We start from the raw sequence: 23,748 nt of genomic DNA, 5'->3' as shown, positions 1-23,748 counted from the left end.
GGCTGATGTCAGTTGGATATGTTTCTGATTCCACCTGTTCCAAACCCCATCCGATTATTTGATCTTCCTGGTCAAGTGTGGAACTTGCCACCACTGTGGCGGTCATTGAGAGACTGTGTTAGCTGTTAGAATACAAAAGAAAGAATATAAAAATGAAGGACTTTGGTTGATAAGGAGTAAAACAAGATCAATAATGACTTTAAGGTTTCACACCTAATGCCTGCATGCAACAAGAAATCCAGAACCAAACGCAGGGCTTCATGGAAGAGTGTGAGTTTATTTTTGCGTTAAGTGTACTTTAAAGAGAGACCGTTAGCTACCTGAGAATGTGCAGAAGCCGGTTGAGGAGCTGCATTGGAACTCAGAGCAGTTTTAGTTAAAACTATACAGTGAGATCACAACTCATGAATAGACTTCATTCTCATGTGGCCCACATTCTTCCTCCATGAGAAGATTCCACTTCTGATTTTACCCAGTCATGTAGCAAGGCCAGTGACAGCATCAGTGAGTCAGCCCAGATTAGAAAAACAATTCAAGCACAATAGACAGCCAAGTAGTGAGTCACTGACTACATAGTGTCTTTTGTAATAAGAGCTTAGAGCGAGCTTGTTTATATTTCACTGGAATAATCGGCCAAGGCCCAAGAATTAATTGTTTAAGAATCAAGGAAGTACAATAGAATTTCAGGATTCTGATATTTATTTTGAGTTGTTCCTATTTTTTTCCCCAAGAGGCACTATTTGGATTTAGATTAAATGTTGAAATACATGAACATATTATAAGTTATACTTATTGTTTTTATCATTGGCACTAAAAATAATTTAAAACAGTGTCGGTAATACTATTCCATTTTAATTAATTGAACTATCCTAATTTTAAAAATTATCCTACTTTATTCTTACTATCCTTTCTTTATTAGAGAAACTCCTTACTATCCAGGTTATGGAATCATAATATTTTAGACTTAACAATGTAAGTTTTTCCTTGGAAACTTACTGTACTAGCTTATAATTTCTTCTCATTTTAAGGTCTGGCATTGTGCAAATTAGAGTCCTTACAGATTTCAATTAAAGTTTAGAATTTAAATATTTATATTACTACTATGTAAACAGGTATAATGAGATTTAGTATTTTGTTATTTGTTTTATAATAACTCTGGAAGCATATATTTAATAGCTTTTGTTTTTTATTTTTAAAGAACCGACAAGAAAACCTTGGGAAAGAACAAATACAATGAATGGCAGCAAGTCACCTGTTATCTCCAGGTATCAATTTTTTTCTCTAAGTTTTATATTTTATTTGTATAAAAAAAGAAATTAATGCATTCTTAGTGTAGAAAAAAATTGAATGGTAAGAAATTATACAGAGGAGCCCATAAAACTCTCATGATCCTCCAAGTATTGGACGACCACCAAGCCTCATTATATATTACTCATCTACATTACTAGTGATTGATAAGTTCTACCTTATATTTATTAACCAGATGATCTGAGATTTTAAGATAGCTTCGTCTTTTCCAATTTGTATTTTGAAAAATTCAAAACTACAGAAAAATTAAAAGGATAGTACAGTGAATATGCGTATACCCATTTCCTAGGTTTAACAGTTGTCAACATTTTGCCCCACTTGTCTTAACTATCTACATATCCACACTTTTTTCCCCTCTGATTAGTTTGAAAGCAATTCACAAATAAGAACTGTTTTACCCTAAATACTTCAGTGTTTTTTGGAAGAACCAGAACATCTGCTATGTAACCAGAGTACCATCATTACTCTCAAGAAATTTAACATTGAACAATAATATTATCTAATATAGTATATAGTCACATTTCCCCATTAGTCCCAATGACATAGATTTATATATATATATATAAAATATAATATAAAAATAATTTTTGGAGCCTTTTTTTAACCTGAATATCAGCTGGAGAGAAAAGAGAGCAAAATAAAACATACATCTTTGAATCTGTAAAGTAGAAACATGTATTTCCCTATCTCATTTGAAACTTGTAAGTGTAATCAAGTTAGAAAAGATAGTATCCAGAAACAAGGCTAGTTAATACTTGTTTCTACAAGTACATGTGGGCATATTTAGGCAAATTTGTTCTTCCTTTAGCTAGGCATACTTTATTTTCATGACTAAATTTATATCACAGCTCCTGAACATAGATGAAACCTTTTCTTGGTTTATGAGACAGTTTAAAGGACTTGTATTTTTCCCAGAAAAAAAAAAAATATATGTATTTAGAAACTAAAAGGTATTTTGTCTTTTCTTTCTGAGCTATTTGCCTTATTTTTGTCTCGTAAAAAGCAACTTGACTCTAATTATAGAAATCTAATAAAGATAAATACAAGGATAGACTTTATATTATCACAGACCTGTTCTGTGTTAGTCTAAGTCTGAATTTGGATTTGGCTTTCTATGTGGTTCTTTCTGCTAGTAGGAAAGATTTGGTAATGACACAATTGTTTAAGCTCCACAAAGAAACTAGGCCTTTTGGAATGTATAAAAGCTTTTAGTTTCTAAGTGATTGAAAGATGATCGTATTTTACTTTAGAAGAAAGGGGGAATTGCTTTTGGTGGACATGTGTTTTCAGTAGAGTAGAAAAATTGCACATTTATGTTTCTCAGACTCCTAACTGAGATGGCCTTCTAACACATATCTACTAGTTACGGATTTTCTTCAGTAGCACATTATGAAGTACTGATTTATTAAGCCCGTAACAAGGAGCTGGCCAGGTGTGGCGGCTCATGCCTGTAATCCCAGCACTTTGGGATTTGCCTACGTTGATGGCAGAAGTCATGTCTTAGAAGGGACATGGACGAGGTTCTCCAAATGGAATACATTCTTTGATGTATTTGGTCCATTTAGTAAAGGGGAAAAAAGTGTGGATATGTAGATAGTTAAGACAAGTGGGGCAAAATGTTGACAACTGTTAAACCTAGGAAATGGGTATATGCATATTCACTGTACTATCCTTTTAATTTTTCTGTAGTTCTGAATTTTTCAAAATACAAATTGGAAAAGACGAAGCTATCTTAAAATCAAGTGGGTAGATCACTTGAGGTCACGAATTCGAGACCAGCTTGGCTAACATGATGAAACCCCATCTCTACTAAAAATACAAAAATTAGCTGGGCATGGTGGCGCACACCTGCGATCCCAGCTACTTGGGAGGCTGAGATAAGAGAATCACTTGAACCTGGGAGACGGAGGTTGCAGTGACCTGATATCACGCTATTGCACTCCAGTCTGCAGACCTGTCATGTGTCATTTGTCCTTTCTCTTCATCATGCTTCATTGATCTGCATTCCATAGTGAACTAAAGCTAAGCCTACGTTGATGGCAGAAGTCATGTCTTAGAAGGGACATGGATGAGGTTCTCCAAATGGAATACATTCTTTGATGTATTTGGTCCATTTAGTAAAGGAAAAGTTGCTCTTTGAAAGATTTTTTTATTTTTCCTAATTCCAGGGTAGGGAAAAAAAGATTTTTTTTTCAGACTTGGAAATTTAGTAAGTGCTCTAAAGGTCATCATTTTGAAAATAATTTTATATAGATGAGTTGAATCTTGATTCTTAATATCCAGTAGTGCACCATAATCATGTTTCAATTCTGTTAGGTGGTTTTTCTCCCCTTTCCCAAAATAGAAATTCTGAAACTCCTGATTATTTCCTGACCACTCATATGTCTTTTGATAGATTTGATCCAACTACTGATATATAGGTTTTAAAACTTCACCAAAAGCTGTTTTAAACCATGAAGGATTTTAAAAATATGTTTAAAAGAGTAAGAACTATATTGCTTTTCTTCCTAAGTTATCTCCCCTGTTCCTTCGGAAAGCAAGTGTATTAGCTGCTTTAAGTATGTCTTATCCTTGCATTGTAGTGAAGGTGCCCATTTCTCTTTGGAATAGCTTTGTCAAAATTATGTTAGTGGTAAGATGGATTAATGTCCCATAATATGCATGAGATATTGCATTTTGCTGTATTTGTTAAGTGAAGATGTCAGAGTAAAAGCAAGAATGTTTGGTTAAAAATGCTTTAAACTATGACTGGATTATAACATTTGGGAAGTTGGTGCATTCATCTGTGGTTATTAAGACCTTACAGATCATGTATTCAAGATGGGAAAACTAGTCCTTTACATGCCTCCTGAGAAGAGTTAATTTTGTATACTTTTATATACTTACTGTGCCTACAACCTATAAAAAGTAGCCATTGTGTAATGATTTTTAAAATTTTCTGTAACTGGTATCTTCACATAACTAAAAGTAGTCTTAAAATTATCTTTCTTATTGGGGAAAAATTGGTTATTTTAAGGTTAATAGACTCAATTCTTGTTTTGTTTGCTAATTAACAACCTATAAAACAGTAACATAATGAGAATTATTTTTTAAAGTTCTATTGTGTATCCCTTTCAATGGTTTTCCCCTTCATAGACGGGATTCTCCAAGGAAAAATCAGATTGTTTTTGACAACAGGTCCTATGATTCATTACACAGGTATCATCCTGCTGTGACGTTGTGATTTGAGACTTTTAAATAACATGTTCAGGATAGGGCTGAGCTTTTTCTACCTGGATTGGTAATCACCACAAGGGAGATTTATTTTTCTTTATTTTGAATACCTTTTAAAAATTCTGCCATCACTTCACAGTTGGATTAGGATAAATACAAATGGTAAACATGTTAGGAATACTAGACTGGGAATCTAAGGCCACATATATTATCTAGACCATTTGTAGCTTAAGCATTTTCTTTTAAAGGCTGTTCATCTTATGATTATAAGACAAGGTTTCAAAAAAGTTGAATAGAAGATCCTTTTCCATCTGTTACTGGAACATGGACTTTAAAGCCATGGTGGTGGGTAATTGATTCTTTGAGGAAAATCTCTGTTTCCTAGATACTTTGTAGTAAATTATCTTGGACAATTTAACATCTAACACCCTGAGTAGATTGTTTTCTAGGATGAGCCCTATTACACCATTTTTTAATTAAGAAGACTTAAGATATGAACTAGTTTTTTTCTTAATTAAAAAAAATTGACAGCTAAAAATAATCCTCAAATGCTTTTCAGTTACTTACACAATTAATTTGGCAGAATAGGGACTTAAATATAGTAGTACAGTCATTTATAGGCAGATGTTTAAAGGCAACGCTCTCATCATAAAATAATAAAAACTGGCCCAGCACGGTGGTTCGCACCTATAGTTTCAGCACCTTGGGAGGCCAAGGCTGGAGGATCATTTGGGGCCGGGAGTTCAAGACCAGCCTGCGAAACGTAGCGAGACCCCATCTTTACAAAAAATAAAAAAATTAGCTGGGCCTAGTAGCTTGTGCCTATAGTCCCAGCTACTCAGGAGGCTAAGACAGTAGGATATCTTGTGCATAGGAGTTAGAGGCTGCAGTGAGCCATGATCACACCACTGCACCCTAGCCTGGGTGACAGAGTGAGACCCTCTCTTAGAGAAAAAAAAAAAAAGTAAAATAAAAACCTGAGAAACCCTCATTTTGTGATCAATTATGATGAAAACTCATAGGTTAGAAGTAACTGAAATATATTTATGTTATTTTACACATCTATTTTTTTAAAAAATACATCAAATTCACTGGGAATATGAATTAAATGGTGTTCATAGTGGATGTCTATTGCAGTGAGTTGGGAGTTCTGTAAGCAGACCCTGGCCAAATTCTTACTTGCTAAAATTATTTTTATGCTGTTAATGATCAAAATACTTGACAAGTTAATTTTGTCAACCAGTTAAATCTTCGCAAAATGTTTTTATCCCGGTAGTGAAATAATTTTTTCTGCCCTTTTTTTTTTTTTTTTTTTTTTTTTTTTTTTGAGGTGGTTTGTTTTGGCCAAAAGATTTCCTTAGAAAATTTGCTAGTACGTGGAAAAATAGCATTTAACAATGAGATTTTTAAGGCTGGGTGCCATGGCTCATGCCTATAATCCCAGCACTTTGGGAGGCTGAGGCAGGAGGATCACTTGAGTCCAGGAGTTTGAGACTAGCCTAAGCAATGTGGTTAAACCCTGTCTCTACAAAACATACAAAAATTAGCTGGGCATGGTTGCATGTGCCTGTGGGAGGCTGAGGTGGGAAGAAGACTCGAGCCCAGGAGGTCAAGGCTGCGGTGAGCTGAGATCATGCACACTGCAGCCTGGGTGACAGAATGAGACCCTGTGCCCAAAAATATATATATATTTTAAATGTAGTAAATCTGCTCAGTTATCTTGCTGCTTTCACACATAGTACCCCCTGGGATAATGTTATTGATAAACTTTTTGGTAAAAGTTAAGAAAAGAAAGTGGTGATTACATCTTTCCTTCAGTATGAAAAGTTCCCCCCTTTAGTTAATTATCATGGTGGTGGTGGTGATGGATTGCATGTTAGCATGAATTAAATTTTAAAAAATTTGCATGTTTCCACAATTGTTTATTACAAAACAATAATTTTTTGCATTGCCTAGTAAATATGGATATATTCATAACATACTTGCCCAATTAAATAGCAGACTGTAAGTTGTTCATGTGAATTTCAGAGGTATTCATTATATAACTTGAGAAAATAACTAGCTAAATGGGCCGCTTAAATGGAAAATGTAAAAGAAAAGCAGAGTATGAATTATAGCTTAATTCTAGAGAACAGGAATAGGTAGCATGAGTGAGTATATGAAATAACGTCCTAAACTTTAAGAATATTTGCCAGATGTGACTCTTCATTTTATGGGTCTCAGTAAATCTTAAGCGACCTTGGAATTTAGTAGTCTTCCCTAGCAAAGTAAGAAGGTGTAGCCTCACAAGAGGAAAGGAAATATTTCATACAAATATTATTCCCTACAATGCCTAGCTCAGTGCTTATTGAATGAAATTTTCTGAAAGTTATTATTTCCCCCTATTCATATAAGCAGATACCTAATAAATTAAAATTAGACGACTTGCTTCCTAACAGTCTTTTAAGCAGTAATACGTTTTGATAGTAAAGCAGATTAACAGGCAGGGCGTGGTGGCTCACACCTACATCCAGCAGTTTGGGAGGCTGAAGTGGGCAAATCATGAAGTCAGGAGTTCGAGACCAGCCTGGCCAACATGGTGAAACCCCGTCTCTACTCAGAATACAAAAAAATTAGCCAGGCATTGTGGTGCACCTGTAATCCCAGCTACTCCAGAGGCTGAGGCAGGAGAATCACTTGAACCCGGGAGGCGGAGGTTGCAGTGAGCCAAGATCGCACCACTGCACTCCAGCCTGGGCGACAGAGCAAGACTGCATCTCATAAACAGCAGCAACAACAACAACAAAAAGCAGATTAACTCAGTGTTTAATCTTCAGGAACCATGCCTATGGGTTTAAAGTATTTTATGTCTTATAAGAATTATAAAATTATAACTTTGAAAAATTTATTATGCCTGTTGGGTCTTGCTTCAGATTGCTAACATTGGTACTCTGCAAAATTGGGAATATATGATTTGCCTGATGGTTTTAAATTGCATTTATTTGTGGCTCATAAAGGAGGGCACTTACTAGACTAAACCAGAACCCAGAGGAGTGCCCAATTAAAACTCTAGGTTTTCCACTGAGGATTCTTTTATTGCCAGAATTGGAGAGGGTGCCATGACTGATTTATCTGGTGTTGAAACTTGTTTAAAATATACCTAATCATTGACTTATTAAGAATTATAATAGAAACTAAACTTTCGAAAGTGCAGTAATAATTGACAATCTGCTTCTGTCTGGCATTTCCTTTTTATTTAATAAATGTATGGAAGTAGTTAGCCTGAAACACGCCATTCAAATGACGTCTCCATAAAAAATTTCACAAGGAAATAGTCACATAGTCTAATCTAATAAACATTTTTAAAACTTTTTTATTTTGATGCTTGAAATGGAATAATATGTATAAAGCAAATCATGCTCACTAAAAATGTTTTCTTCCTGCAATCCAAGGCATCAACTTTGTAAGCTGATTTATGTTAGTGTAAAACATTCAAGTCTTTGTGTTTCTCCTTTCACTGGTTTGCCCAGGTATTTAAGTAGATAATGTAAAAGTTCAAAAGAAAGACAAAACAAGATTGTGTTATTTGAGCCTCAGATGTTTCAACTGGCCTCTTCATCAATGTCTTGGTCAACGTGCCACGTTACCTGGTTACCTCATGCCCAAAGAATACCGTCTTCTGCTCTTTTCTGAAGAAGTCTCACCATCTTGTCACCTTTTTCTAGTTCCTTTATAAATAAGAAGTACTGAGAAAAGTGAAAAAATTTTGTTTTATGTTCTAATCAGCCCTACAATTTTGATAATTTTTTAAAAAAATGACTTTTTTAAAGAAATGTATTTAAATCTGGTGTTGGGTTGGTAAATTTGCAATTATTTATGAACTCATTAAGTATTAAGAATGTTGTTTACCTGTCCTGGAAATTTCATTTATACAGACCAAAATCCACACCCTTGTCACAGCCCAGTGCCAATGGAGTCCAGACGGAAGGACTTGACTATGATAGGCTGAAGCAGGTGGGTGCTCAGTGGCAGCTTTCCTTTATTTGTACTTGTTTCTTTTTAAACAATATCCCATATGCATATCTTTGACATGGATCCTGAATGTACTTGGAAAGACGATAGAGCTATTGTTATACAAATTAAACAGTGGCATTAGTAGTACTGTATTTTTTCAAATCTACACTTCCGGTTCATTGAGTTTGCATGAAGGTCCAGAGGTAGTGGAGGGTGGGGCTGTGGTTCAGTGATAACAGCATAAGGTGTAAATGTAAGTGCATGGTGCGCAATTGTGACGGAAACAATGGGCTTTTACTTTTCAGTTACTGTACCGGCAAAATTGAACCCAACAAATCTGATTTTGGCAAGAGTGCAGGGAAATAGGCACTCTTCTATACTTCTGCTTTCTAAAAAGCAGTTTGGGAAAACAGAATCAAAAGCCTGAAAAATAAATGTCTTACCTTGAACTCAGTGATGTGAATTCCAGGAATTTATTTGAAGAAAATATTGTGGAAGTATACGAATGTGTAGTGGGTGGAGTAGAGGCTCTGTAGGCTTCAAGGGATCATAATTTAGTATGCTTAATAGTAAATTGTGAACACTTGCCTGTGTTAGGTAACAAAACAAATGTGTACAGTTATCTCAATTTTATAAAAAAGAAAAAGATACTGTCCACATTTGGATACATATGCCTTATATTTAATACCTATGTACTCAGGAAAAAGTAGTAAGTGATAAGATTGTGATTTAAAATACCTTATTCACAGAAGAGGTGAAATACATTTTTTAGATAAACTGAATTTTTATACTGCAAAGCTATTTGAAAAGTTAAATTGAGTTATATAATTTTAAAGGGGAGCATGTGGTCATTGAAAAGCCCTTGTTTTGCTGTGTATTGAACATGGCTTTCTTGAAAAATATTTTAAAATAGAGCACTTCCACACACTTCAAAACATGGTCAATTCTTGGTCATCTGAAGAATTGGAGGACAACAGAGGAATAGATTTGATTTGGGGGATGAGATGTAAAGAGTAATTTGGATCAGGGCATCTGTGAGTCTATTTAATAACTTCTGTGTCTCAGTCTTTTCCATTGTTAAAATGAAGACAAACTAATTGATAGTTTTATTTTAAACATGAGAAGCTTTTCAAAAGGTAAACTTTAACAGAGCAGTTTAATTTTTCCTGGGGTATTCAGTGTTAAAGTCACACAGTTCAAAACTAATCCTTCCAAAGGACAGCTATTACTTTTCACCTATTAAAATTGTGTCACTTTGTCATGGGACCTCTAATCTTAAATCTGCAGGGGTTTTTTTTGTTTCTTTGTTTTTTGTTTTTGAGATAGAGTCTCACTCTGCCGCCCAGGCTGGAGTGCAGTAGTGCGATCTTGGCTCACTGCAGCCTCCACCTCCCGGGTTCAAGCGATTCTCCTGGCTCAGCCTCCTGAGTAGCTGGGATTACAGGTGTGCACCACCATGCCCGGCTAACTTTTGTAGTTTTTGTAGAGACAGGGTTTCACCATGTTGGCCAGGCTGGTCTCAAATTCCCAGCCTCAAGTGATCCCCCGCCTCGGCCTCCCAAAGTGCTGGGATTACAGGTGTGAGCCACCACACCTGGCCAAATCTGCAGTTCTTGAAGGAGGGCCCAGAGCACTACAGTTAAATAGAAGTATAATGTGGGCTACGTATATATTTTATAATTTTTCTAGTAGCTGAATTTTATTATTTATTTATTTATTTTTTGAGATGGAGTCTCGCTTTGTTGCCGAGGCTGGAGTGCAGTGGTGTGAGCCACCGTGCCCAGCTGTAGCTGCATTTTAAAAATACAAAACAGAGAAAAGGACAACATTAATTTTAAAACTTTACTTAATTATTTAAAGTATGTTTTAATATGTAGTCAATTTTATAAATTACTAATGAGTTATTTTACATTATTTTTGTCATACTAAGTCTTTGAAATCTGGTGTGTGTTTTATACTTAACAGCACATCTCATTTCAGATTAGCCTCATTTCAAGGGCTCAGCAGCTGCATATGGCTGGTGCCTGCCGTATTGGACAGCATGGGTCAACCAGGGCCTCATCCACCTTCCTGCCTACCCATTAGGGCAATCTCTGAGGTCCCTTCAGGGAAATCCTAGACTCCTTGAAATATGGTTTGGCAGCTATGGTGGTTCCTAAGAAATCTCCATACATACTTCAGACAAAAGGACAGATTTGCCAAGAGCCAATTGTTCAGTTTACTGTAATATCTTCCTCCTCTAAACTTCCTTTGCATCACCTCTCAGACTGTTCCCAGAGGACTAGATTAAAAGCACAGCTGTTATCATTTCTAGAAACTATCTGACTCATACGTTTCACTGGATGACAGAGTAATTATCTTAATTTTAGGAAGCATTCTCTTTCACATATTGCTAGGCTAGAATAAGCCAAGATTGGGAAGGGCAGAATATTAAAACAAAATTCACCAAGGCTAGTCTTCTAAGAAATAGAATTGTGGCTCTGGAAACAAAACTACACATCATATTGTACGACATTCTTAAAATTTTATATGAGTAAGAATCTCTTTAGTGGTAATTTTTTTCTGTATTTCTGATATTTTTCTCTAATATTTTAGGACATTTTAGATGAAATGAGAAAGGAATTAACAAAGCTAAAAGAAGAGCTCATTGATGGTAAGTGTCTGGACAAATTTACTATTCCTATAAAACAATGTTTAAGATTCACCATTTTTAAGAAAATGCAAATAAGGAAATACCTAGTTGATTAGTTGAGGGCAATGATTTCTATAGTCCTGCCCTTTTAGGATTAGGGTTTTGGGGAGGAGGTTTCTCCTTCATATAATGGAAATTATTTTTATAAATAGGGATTAAACAATATCCCTAAATTTCAGGTGTTGTCTTTTCTTAGATGGAAAACCACATGAACAGATCTTTCTCTAGGTTACCTCTACTCACCTATCCCAGTGCCCTCTTGTTTTTGAACCCACATAATCAGTGTTTTCATTTTGTATACAAAAGGAAAAAATAAATATATAGAAATTAGTATCTTTCTAATATTAAAGATGTGTGCAATGAAAGATGCAAAGTTAATCTTCTTATTACTGTGAGTTTGAGCACAATCCTTAAATTTTCTTAAGAATGAATCACTCATTTATCTTACTTTGTCATTATATTTATTTTCAATACTTGTTCTTTTCCATCCAGCAATCAGGCAGGAACTGAGCAAGTCAAATACTGCATAGAGGAACAGACTAAGGAGAGATAGGACTTTAATCTGGAGGAAAAAAATCCTACAGACAACAACTGTTCACAACAGCAAACCCCTACATTTTATGAGCTGTAAGAAGAAAATGGAGACAAACAGAAGGAGGGAAAAACCAACCTACTCTAAAAGCCTTCAGACATTATGACTCTGGTGATAAGCTCTTTCCCTCTCCGTTTGCTGCTTTTTTTCTGGCCTTTACAACAGAATGGAAGAGAATCATATAAGAGTTCCTGTAACAGTTATGCAGAAAATACTAAAACCCATCAGGCAAGATCACCACGCATTGAAATAGTTTCCTATCAAGATAAAGTCACACATTTTCCACAATACATTGCTAAAATAAAGAGGAGAAAGGCTTAGGAAGTTTTTTTGCAGAGAGTGCTGGTAAAGAATTGAGCAAGTTTGCTATTGTATTGTAATGTTTCTCTCAGGTTTGTTCTTCCTATCATGTTTGATATTCCATGAATAATTGAGATCAGCCCTATGTAAGTTAAGATCATAATATGTGGAACAAATGGAATTGTAAGTGCTTTCAAAAGGTAATATTTATAAGAAAGTGTCCGAAAAATGTTTCTTCAGCTTGAGGAATTTTAGGATGATAGGAAGTTTCTCGAGTTAGCCTTCATGCAATTTTGTAGATTAAAACATAAAATTTGTCCAGAATTTAAAGATTTAGATGCCTTCCTAAATTGTTACAATGCTTTACCAAATCTATGACTTCTACATAACACAAACCAGTGGTCAAATGTAAACACTATATTGTAGATTTACTGTAGGTTTTCAACCTTTTTTAGATTTATGCATGTGGACATTTTTATAATGTAATTACAATCACCACAAGGTTAGCTTTTTAAATTGCAGACAATAATGCATGTCACACTAATATGTAGTGGCCTTTTCAAGGCCTAGTCCCAGGGAAAACATTTTGTAGAGTATATGGGAGTGGGAGGAAGGGGAGGAATAATTTTTTATTTAAAGTTGATTTCTGCACTATCTTTTTCTCAGTTACCTGCATGAATAATAATGAGGAATATTTTGTGACTTTAATTGGTAAATATGTTACAAAACCAAGTACTTAATCTTTCACATCATGTCTTCAGCTATTTGTATTTTAACCAGTAATTTCAATGGTCTGAAACATGATTCTGAGCTTCACATAATATCTTAACTGTGGAACTCAAAAGTTTGATCACTGAATTTGGCAGTTATTATTACCTAGGTACCCCTGCTGTTACACAGGTGTTTAGATACGTGTTCCTGAATGAAGCTGCTTTTGAATTTTGTTATGTTGAAATGCAAGAAATAACAATGATGGCAGCAATTAAGGTCACAGAAATCATTAGGTAAAGGAAAACCAATGAGAAGTTCTGCAGTTTTCTTTTAATAAATAAAGTGAGACTTGGGTGGTGGGAAGAAGGAATTAGACACTCTGCCTGCCACCCTGCGTGTGTGTGCTCTCGCGCACGTGCTGTCTATATGGAAGCCACTCTCTTTTCTTTCCTTGGAAACTGGTAAGGTTAAAATAGGGGAGAAATCCTATATGTTGCAATGATAGCTTTTTGGAAAATTTGAGAAGTCAAACTCTCCAGGCTCTCCATCTTGATTTATGCTTGAGTTGTTATGTGCCATACTTGCTTTGAACTCTGTTTTTCAGAAGTTTTACTAAAATTTTGAAATAATCACTTTCATCTGCTTTCTAGATTTTGTACGTCTCAGTCCATAAAGCAAAGCTTGTCGATAGTGTAGTTTTCTAAACGCTGCAAATTTGCAGCCTTTACCACTGCAGAGAAGTTTGGATGAGGGATTTTTTTTCTTTGTCAAAATAGTTCCTGTTTCTGTAGAAATTTCATTTTTAGATTAAGCTGTGATGGATGAGCTATCAATTCAAGTATACATTTCTTTTTTCTATCAGATATTCATTGTCATGCAGTAGTAGTAAAAACATCAAAGATGCAGCAAGCTTATTAAGTATTATTTTCTAAAAGAAATAGGAGGCATTTTCATCTTTATTATTGTACTTTTGGTTATGTAAACACTTTGATAATATAAACAGTTATGTCCCCTATAAATCTGGTCAGCAACCTCTTTTGATTTTGTTGGGTAAGTTAAATAGTCTATAGTAGGTAGCGTACTGGGTACAAGTGGTCCAAACTAAGATAAGAGACTAAAATAAAATGCTAAATCTTAAACTGGGTTTATGCACTAAACGTTTTGTGCCTTGGTCTAATATTAACATGATGTCTGTGTAAAATGGCAAAAAAAAAAAACCAGTGTTGAATCATGCTATATTTTCCATCATCCCAGATTACTAAATGTGTTCTTTCCAAGAAGTCTGAATGAATTATTATATACATTTGCTATCATACATGACAGCTGTGTCATTATTAGAGATTTCAGTAATTAAAACGGGAAACAGAAGCCTAAGTTACTTACCTTATCAAAACTATGTTCCTTGGAACCACATTATTATGATGGTTTTTGTGCTCTTGTACATTGGATGTCTTAAGCTGAGTACAGTTTAGGGGATCCTTTCTAATGACAGGAAGGGACTGCTTTCCTCAACACTGTGATCTGACCTGTGACAAATCTGTACTATCCACTATGTAAATGGCTCACAAGTCAATTGCAAACAAACTGAATGTACAAATCTTAGTGCTGGTGCTGAAATCTCTTCAGAATAGTCATCATGATTTAAAAGTTTGTTTAAAAATTTGCAAGCATCAAGTGTCAATCAAAACTGAAGATGAAACACTAATGAATGTTGAATTCTCATGCTTTTAGGTGTACTTCCTTTTTTAGAATTTTCAGTTTTCTGCTATTTTTACCGTAACTATTTTGTTTAAATTTGTTTCATTTAAGTTTCCTACACGCTAACTTCGTTTGTGCTATTGAAATAAAATTGCAGTATATATATGTTGCTTGTTTGTGACATTTAGATAATCTTCTGAAATAATTTGTTTTAAAGTAAGTTATATTGGATGTGAAAAACACCTTTTAAAGTCCAAGACTTTACTACTTAAAAGTTTACATGTCACGTCACTATTCTTTAAAGATTTCATAGAAGTCGTGAATACTAAGTAATGTATACAAAAGAAATATGTGATGATGTGTCTACTTTTTGTTTGAAATAACTGTTGGGTGTTCCCTCTTCTTATTTTCTCTCTGCCCACCTTGACACAGTAACTTCCTCTTATAGTCAAGATGATGATAAGTGTTTAATTTTTATTCCATTTTGTTCTGCAACACGTTCAGATACTTAAAACTCATTCATGCAGTTAGAATTTTCCTTTATATAGTTTGCATGGTAAAGGACATTGTGTGGTAAAGGGCATTATCGAGTAATGAATTTTAAGTATAGCAAAATGTGTATGGTGTTTATACATGATGCTGATTTTTTAAAACCTACATATAAGCAGTAGTACTTTTTCTCTATTATAAAGTATTAATTTTGAGTTCCATTTTATAATTCTGATGTCATTAGAAATACAAAAATACAATCCTTGTATTTTTTTCTTTGACCAGACCCAAATTTTCCCCCTTTCCCCCCCTCCATTCTCCTCTCCACTTATCGTGGACCGCGTGTTCCCAATATTCATTAACATTTGCAGCCATTACAGAGTTCACAGTTGTAAAATTTTCAGCTGATTTTTTTTTTTTTTTTGCTCTATCCTGTCTCATGTTCTTGCTTCTCTTCATATGTGTCAGTATTTTTGTCTACAAATTAAAAGTCACTTGTCATTCAAAAATGAGTTAAGTAACATGATAATCTTTTAAATTTGCCTAGCTACAACTTTTATGTCTCTTGTAAATTTATAACTTTCAGTGCCGTTGTGAAGAATTGGCCTTTTAATTCTAAGTAGTGTTACCCTATGAAGCACAGTGTGCAAAGGTATGCTACAGGGTCTCTTTAATTCCTGTGTATCCATTATAACTTTATAACACCATTACCCTTTAAATTCTACCAGTTATAAGCAGCATAAAAGTAACTATATAAAGCAAACACCACAAAGGAACTCTGTAGGAGCTCTTAATTCCTTTATGTAGCTATCATAAAATTCACTTTCCTGAAGACATTTACTCTATCATTCACTTCCAAACTCCAAACTTTTTTCTGGTAGCACCACTTTTGTTTTTAATAGAAAGATGAGTTCATATCTGTACATCTCTCCAAAGCTCTAAGGAATGAGAAAAGGATCCTAGTATATTGAAATTACTGATGTTTAATACCTCTGCCTTTTCACTGAAAGCCATTTAATATTTTTAAAGTCAAAACTTGACATACAGGTATTTATAAGGAATCTCCATGACTCTGAAGGAATGAAATTGATGTAGATAGCTTTGGCTACGTAAAGACATAGTAGAGGACAATTACTTATAAGAAGAGTTTTCTTCTGAGGATTTGTAGATTTGACTAAGCAGCTGAAGTCAGTAACCCCTCAAGAAAGGCCGTTTATAGGAGCCAAGAACTGTTGGAGGTCTGTGATGCAGGTTTTTCTGTTCCCAACATCAAAAGCTGTGGATTATTAGGTGTGTTCCCCTTTATGTTATCTCTAGATAATTTTTGAGACATCAAGATTTTTTAAAATATCAATACTGGAAAGATGAAACCTTCAAATTAAAACCTAAAATTGATTAGAAAGAAAAGTAAAATATTAATGCAGTAAATTTAGGATGGTTACAGACACCATCAACATAAATAAATGGAGTTCTAGGATAAATTATTTGTGGAATACTAATGGTCAAGTCACATAAGAGTAAAATTAAATCTTTTGGTGAGGAGACACATTTGAAAACTGCTAAAGAATTAACTGTAAATTTGTCTTTCTAAATAGTTTTCTTTATAAAGTAACAGACGCATTGTAAAAGGGTAGATAAATGACCATCATGATGACTTAGGATGCTATAAGAATGTCTGCCACATTTATTGGTTATTTCTGTTGAAATCTGAAGGAATCGATACATCTGAAAATTGAGAAAGCGAAATAGGACTGTCTCCGTTACAGATACTCTGTGATGCACGCAACCTTCTAAACAGAAGTGTTAGTATCATTTAAAGCACATAGTAGGCCTTGAGTATTTGCAGATTAACATACAGAAAAAATCAAAGATGAAGCCCCATCTTTTGAACCAAAAGAATCAGTGAGCTGCACCCCAGTTCTGTGAAGCATGTTAAATACTCATGAAGAGCAGAGAGCAGGGCCCATAGATGCTTCTGGTGTAGGACACAGGAATTCTAGGCAGAGGGAGAAAATTAGGGGCCCCAGTTGGTGGCTGAGAGTAAAAAGAATATACCATTTGAGTAGTGCTGTTCTTTTTCCTCAGTTTTTAAAGACATATAATTCCTAGTAGTTAGGTCATCTAAATAGCTCAGTAAACTGGTCAGAGGCGGGAGAATTGCTTGAGGCCAGAAGTTTTGAGATCAGCCTGGGTAACAGGGAGACTCGTTGCTACAAAAAAAATTTTAAAATTTGGGCCAGGCATGGTGGTACACACCTGTAATCCCAGCTACTCAGGAGACTGAGGCGGGAGGATCACCTGAGCCCAGGGAAGACGAGGCTGCAGTGAGCCGTGATCACACCACTGTACTCCAGCCTGGGTGACAGAGCGAGAACCTGTGTCTCAAAAAAATTCTAAGAGAATATAGCTTTTCATTTTAATAGAAATTATTAGAAAAGCTTACGTATTTCATTAGAGAGCCCAGTTAGACTACATTTATTCTGTAAAAGTTCTACATAAAAATGACAGCCTCATAGTTGATCATGTTGTAAATCTGATTTAACTGTTCCCCTTCAATTCCAAGAAAGATTTCTTCAGCAGTAGATGACAATTCTAAAAGCATAAAGAAATAACTAATAAAGGAGATGGATGATGTTATAGGTTGGTTTGGTTGGGTTTTAGTAAATAGTTACTCTTCTGAGAAGGCTTAGAAAATAGAGAAAATCGAATAGTTGGTACTTTGAATTCAATAGGAAAAAGCACTCAGAAGAAAAGAAAGTCTACATTGACTGGTGTTTAGATTGAGAGAGAGTTAATTTTCCCATCAAGTCCAAAAGTTTCCATCCAAGTCTGTAGAAACTGAGAGAAAAGGTTATTGGCTTACACTTAAAATATACATTGTTGTAACCATACAAGAGAAATACATTATAGAAAGCTTTTAAAAATTTGGTCTCAAGCGCCTAACATTCCATGCTTTAGTCACATCTGTGAAACCTCTTTTCTTTTTTTCTTTTTAAGATTAAAGGCATTTTAAAAATAAATGTTTCGTGGCCAGGCATGGTGGCTCACGCCTGTAATTCCAGCACTTTGGGAGGCTGAGGTGGGCAGATCACCTGAGGTCAGGAGTTCGAGACCAGCCTGGCCAACGTGATGAAACCCCATCTCTACTAAAAATACAAAAAAATTGGCCGGGCATAGTGGTGGGCACCTGTAATCTCAGCTATTCGGGGGGCTGAGACAGAAGAGTCGCTTGAATCTGTGAGGTGGAGATTGCAGTAAGCTGAGACCGCGCCACTGTACTCCAGCCTGGGTGACAGAGCGAGATTCCATCTCTAAATAAATAAATGTTTTTCAACGTGTTTTATGTGAGAAATACCAGCTTTTCATTGTTACTACCAGTTGATCTCAGGTGTCAGTTGGTTCTGCTGACCGAGGCACTGGGCGTTTTAAATATGGAGTTTCCCTCCACCCTTTGATCAAGTCTGAGGTTTGTCCATCCTTGGTGGTGGGCTAGCTTAACCATGGATTCACAAACCCCATTTGATTGCCGTAAGTCATGAGGCCACCCCAGTGCCAGTGGTTGGGCATCATAGTCTGAGGTAATGAATTTGAGTTAGCTGTAGGCTAGTTCCACAACTCAGTAACAGCCCATGGATGGTTGGTAATAGACGTTGACTTTGCCACTTAAATTTCCAGGGAGAAGAATAGCTTATAGTTTATCTGAGGAAGGTAATTGGGAAGGCTTAGATAATTGAGAAGAAAGCCCTGTTAAAATCTAGGTAGCATTTCCTTTCTACTTATTACTAGAGGGATGGGAGGTTCAGGCCTGAGTCAGGACTTCACAATTTGGTGTTTTTCCCAGAGGTACTTTAGGCCTGATCATTTTAAGTTTCAATTGCAAAAAAAATTTTTTGATGGAGTCTTGCTCTGTCACTCAGGTTAGAGTGCAGTGGTGCAATCTCGGCTCACTGCAACCTCCGCCCCCTGGGTTCAAAGGGATTCTCCTGCCTCAGCCTCCTGAGTAGCTGGGACTACAGGCGCGTGCCACCATGCCCGACTAATTTTTGCATTTTTAGTAGAGATGGGGTTTCACCATGTTGGCCAGGCTGGTCTTGAACTCCTGAGCACAGGTGATCTGCCCGCCTCGGCCTCCCAATGTGCTGGGATTACAGACATGAGCCACAGTGCCTGGCCTTCAATTGCAGAAGTTTCTGAAGGGAGAATATTTGATCCTCACATAAAATGTCCTTGTTTCTGAAAGAAAACATGGTAAAAAGATTGTCGTCGAGTCCATGTCTTTGCCACCTTGTTGGACTTGATTTCCCTTTCTCTGTGTTCCTCCTGCCCTCAGTCTCTCAGTCTGTCCTTTTTGCGTGTGGAGTTGTGGGCAGGTCATTGGACTGGGACTGACTTCACAGTTTTCAGGCTGTGGGGCTAGTCAGTCATTCTCTCTGAGCCTTCTACCTCTGAAGTTTAGTTCTTTTTTTAAATTCTTTTCGTTTTGTTTTTATTTTTTCCTTGCCACTATACAAGCAAGGATAGATAAAGCTTTTTATTATTGTTGTTATTATTTTGAGACAGTCTCGCTCTGTCATCCAGGCTGGAGTGCAGTGGTGTGATTTTAGCTCACTGCAACCTCTGCCTCCCGGGTTCAAGCGATTCTCCTACCTCAGCCTCCTTAGTAGCTGGGACTACAGGCATGCGCCACCACACCCGGCTAATTTTTGTATTTTTAGTAGAGACAGAGTTTCACCGTGTTGGCCAGGCTGGTCTCGAACTCCTGACCTCAGGTGATCCACCCACATTGGCCTCCCAAAGCGTTGGGATTACAGGCGTAAGCGACCGTGCCCGTCCCTGATAAAGTTTAGTTCTGAATTTCCTCTTTCAGTGTATTCTCAGCAGCTACTGGTTGGTTTATTCTTTTTTTATCTTTTTCGGCTTATTCTTCTTTTGATCTTTGAAGAGAAGGAGAAAAAAGATCTGAGTTTGGCTCTCCCATCTTAAGTGCAGCTTTTAGTTGTTTTATAGTCATAGACGCTATTGCACTGGACAGCATGCATCCTGGATGTAAACAATGCGGAAAAATCAATGGAGTGACCATTTTGAGGTCAGTGGTGTTGCATAAAGCACCAGTGTTGTGCTGTTCTGTGCCAGTTTCCTCTGCGCCACGTGCTTTCACAGTTTGAATTATGGGCATCTCTGGTGGCTTCAGTGCATTCTCCACTGTGCTTCAACCTGGAAGCACATTCTGCCATTCAGAAAGACTGATTCCAATCATGTAATGGGACCACACGAGATCCATGCTCCAATTATATGAATAACAGAAGGTCCATTTGACTCTTCTAGTTAAAGAGCTGTTTCTAAGTAAATAGACTTTCCAGAGCTCGACCAAGTGAAGAAGCCCTTTCAATTCCTGGGCAGAATTCAGTGGTTTTCATATCATCTGAACCTGCTGTGCTGCTGTTTATTCTACCACTGTCATCCTTGAAAGGAAAAAAGGAATAATATTACCCTCTTGCCCTTGTTATTTTATATCTTCCATCTTACCCATCTATATCCATGTAGTCATTCCTTCCGAGTTCCCTGGTTTTAATCCAAAAGACTCTGTTTAACAGCAATGTCTTGGCAGACCGGGTGCCACTTCCGTGCCATTTGAGGGCTCTGAGTCTTTGCTTCATCTTAGGAAGATGAAGATAATGTGGCAGAAAGTCAGAGATGTAAATAGAAGTTTGGGATGATGAAAGATGGGTCCTGTTTTGCTGACATTCTTTACTTTGGTTCTTAGTGCGTGTCTTTTGGGATTCATTTCTTGCTAGCATGAATAGGACATGCTTTTCGTTAGGTGCTTTTCTTTTTTGGAGAACACGAAGTGTTTCTAACAAAACTGAATGAGCTAGAAAGAATTCTATTTTGAGACATCTGTAGTTGATGCAAAGTATTTCTGTAATCCTCAATTACAGTACTTACATATTTGCATAGAATTTTTTTTTTAATTTTTGAGGAAGCCTCTCTGGAGTCTGTATTTATAGGAGCATCCTGAAAGTCCCTATTATGTAGCTGGAGTGGGAGAGAGAGAGGGACAGCCACACTCGTGCTGTGAGCAGAGCACAACTTCAGGCAGAGTGAATGCCTTCTGAGTTCTCATTGGAAGCTTTCTGTTGCTCAGCCTCTGGCAGATTTCAGAACCTTCTGCTTAAGCCAGGTGTGATGGCGTGTGCTCCTAGGCACAGCAACTCGGGGGACTGAGGCAGAAGGATCACTTGAGCCCAAAGTTGGAGGCCAGCCTGGGCAACATAGCGAGGCCTGTCTCCTTAAAAATAAATAAACAAATAAATAAGTAAATAAATAAATAAATAAAAACCTTGTCCTTGACCATTGTGCTTTCTGCTGCCCCTTTGTAGGGATGGGGGTGGGGTCAGAATAAGCATGTGCATGAATGGCGGAAAGCTTTGGTGGTGTTTGTTTTGTTTGTTTTTTGAGAGGTCGGTGAGTTAGCAGTGAACCTTTTTCGTTAAAGAACAACATACATAATTTCTATTTTGAGATTTAGAAGGTTAAATACATTTTTTTTCAGGCCTACCAAGTTGATAGACCAAAAGTATATAGTAGAACAGCACAGTAGAAAAAATTTAAAAGTGAATTTCTTATGGTCCAAAAGGATGATAGTGACAGTCCATAACCTTTCATAGTATATGCTGGAATTGGAGTCTCTTGTCATCTTGCTTTGCTCTGAATTTTAGAACTAGAAGTGTGCATGTATGTCAAAAGATTATGCAGAGTTATTTTCTTTGCTAACGATGTAAACATTTGCACCCCATGAATGGGACTTTATAATCTGGAAGTGAGCCTAAGGTTGCATATACTGAAATCATGTTTTAAAAGTTAAGATTGACTTAAGCATATACAAGGCTGTATTTTAATTGTAACTAGAAATCATTTACTATGCATACAGAACCTCATGTATCTTATCGTGGAATTTGTGAATTATGGGCCTTGCCGAATTCAAGGGTAAGGGAAACTGGTAACAACTTGTTTTAAATCAACATACTATAAGCTCCTCCTTGCTTGACTCAAGTTGTTTGAAAATCTGAATTAAACAGGATCTCATTGTCAGGAAACATCTTCTAAGCTTGACATCTGCGTTTAAGAAGGGAATGTGGAAGAGAGGGCGAGACATGAAACTAAAACAGCTGGCAGGGTAGGATCAGACCGCACCTGATTTTTGGACCAAAGTTTCATATAGGAATAAATAAAAAGGAAGACCACTTGTGAGCCAACCTAGGAAGGACTTGCCAGAAAGTAGCAGCTCCTGCTGCAAAATACAGTGCCTTCAAAATGATTCTCTGTGTGAATTGCATGCAATTTCATGTAACCATAAAGTGTAACCTGTATGTGCATGACATGTGTCTAGAATGTGTAAAGTTAGGATTCAGCAGGAAGGGGCCTAGCCCTGTCACTGTGGTGGATCAGTGGACCTGCTGAAGTCACTGGACTTATGTGACTTAGGTTTGCAGCATCAGACCCCTGTGTTTGCATTAAGTGGCCATATCGTTGAAATCGGATCCATCTCTCCCTCAGCTTTCTTTCCCACTTTGCAGCTTTGCTGGTTTTAACTGCTTCATTCTTCTGCTTCTTGGTATCCTTTTTTCTTTTGAAATAAAAAGATGAAATACTTAATTCAAAGGAGACTTGTATTTATTTTACCAGTTGCTCTTAATTTACCAAAGGTATACGACATGAAAAGAGTTGCATTCCGTTGTCTTGGTTGTGATTCTGACCTTAAAATACGCTCAGTTCTAAAAGCTTGAGGAGCGTTCTATACTGGTCCTTCTGCATTTCAACCTGTCACCAAGGGGAGTGTTTTGCAATCCGCCATCCTTTCCCTGAATGCTGCTGCTCCTCTATGACGGAAAGCTTGGTGACCTCTTCATTGGAGGCGTCCAAGGCCAGTGAACAGCCTGTTGGTAAATGAACGAGCTGCATGCACGTGCTATTTTCCTCCAGGACCAAATGCCCTGTGCGTTTTAGCATTAAGCGTACTTACTGCAGGAACCAGTACAGGTACCACTGCAAAATTACACAATGGCGCAAGTGCTTTGGGGCTTTGAAGAGCTGAAGACACACATAAGACTTAGTGTTCTCAGGCCGGGCACGGTGGCTCATGTCTGTAATCCCAGCATTTTGGGAGGGGTGGGCGGATTGCTTGAGTCCAGGAGTTCCAGACCAGCCTGGGTGACATGATGAAATCCCATCTCTACAAAAACAAAAAACAAAAAACTTGGTATTCTCACTCTGTGACCATCCTGCCCCTCACTGGAGGTCCCTAGAGGCAGGTGCCTTTCAGCTAAGAACATCTGGGAGTCTGTGGTTTGTGAGGAGCTTGCTGGCACATTAGTGTAAAGGGTGTGATCCTTCTAATGGCCACACTTTTCTGTATAATGTCTTTGTTTTCATTCTCTGATGTCAGGGAGGTGAAAAGAAGGCTCAGGTGAAAAGAACGTTCATCAACTGAACCAGAGTAACTTGTCACCTCCTTTTTTGCCAGCCTCATTTCTAAATAGACTGAATGTCTGTAACCTCTCCTCTCCTTTTCAACTGAGAAGCCCTTGGCGTACAGCGGAAAGGGGCTGTAGGGGAATGCATTTTGCCACTGCAGTCATGAGCTGACCCAGCCTTCTGTATTCTTGGATGTTTTCATTCTAGGCTGAATCCCATTGTGTTATGGCAAAGAGGCCAGACCCTAAGAGACTATATGCTGAAAAGATCTGTGAAG

General features: G+C 36.9%; 1 protein-coding gene across 7 annotated transcripts in view; it reads left to right on the top strand.

The window, feature by feature from the left end:
• The window catches only part of ENAH (ENAH actin regulator), a 167,255-nt gene extending 144,603 nt beyond the window's left edge, over nucleotides 1-22,652 (top strand). For 6 of the 7 annotated variants that reach the window (XM_063613371.1, XM_063613370.1, XM_063613367.1 and 3 more), the window contains 4 exons: nucleotides 1,199-1,265; nucleotides 8,436-8,514; nucleotides 11,110-11,167; nucleotides 11,699-22,652. In XM_063613371.1, the coding sequence (XP_063469441.1) occupies nucleotides 1,199-1,265; nucleotides 8,436-8,514; nucleotides 11,110-11,167; nucleotides 11,699-11,736 (242 nt within the window). In that variant the 3' untranslated portion in view covers nucleotides 11,737-22,652. Of the gene's footprint in view, nucleotides 1-1,198; nucleotides 1,266-4,443; nucleotides 4,507-8,435; nucleotides 8,515-11,109; nucleotides 11,168-11,698 lie in introns of all 7 variants that reach the window. The other variant, XM_063613366.1, reaches the window with a different exon arrangement.
• The last annotated feature ends 1,096 nt before the right edge of the window (nucleotides 22,653-23,748 follow it).

The sequence above is a fragment of the Symphalangus syndactylus genome, chromosome 19, assembly GCF_028878055.3.
Source record: "Symphalangus syndactylus isolate Jambi chromosome 19, NHGRI_mSymSyn1-v2.1_pri, whole genome shotgun sequence".
In the NCBI taxonomy this organism is placed as follows: Eukaryota; Metazoa; Chordata; class Mammalia; order Primates; family Hylobatidae; genus Symphalangus; species Symphalangus syndactylus.
The sequence above is the reverse complement of the archived record's forward strand: the minus strand, read 5'-3'. Positions and strand labels throughout refer to the sequence as shown.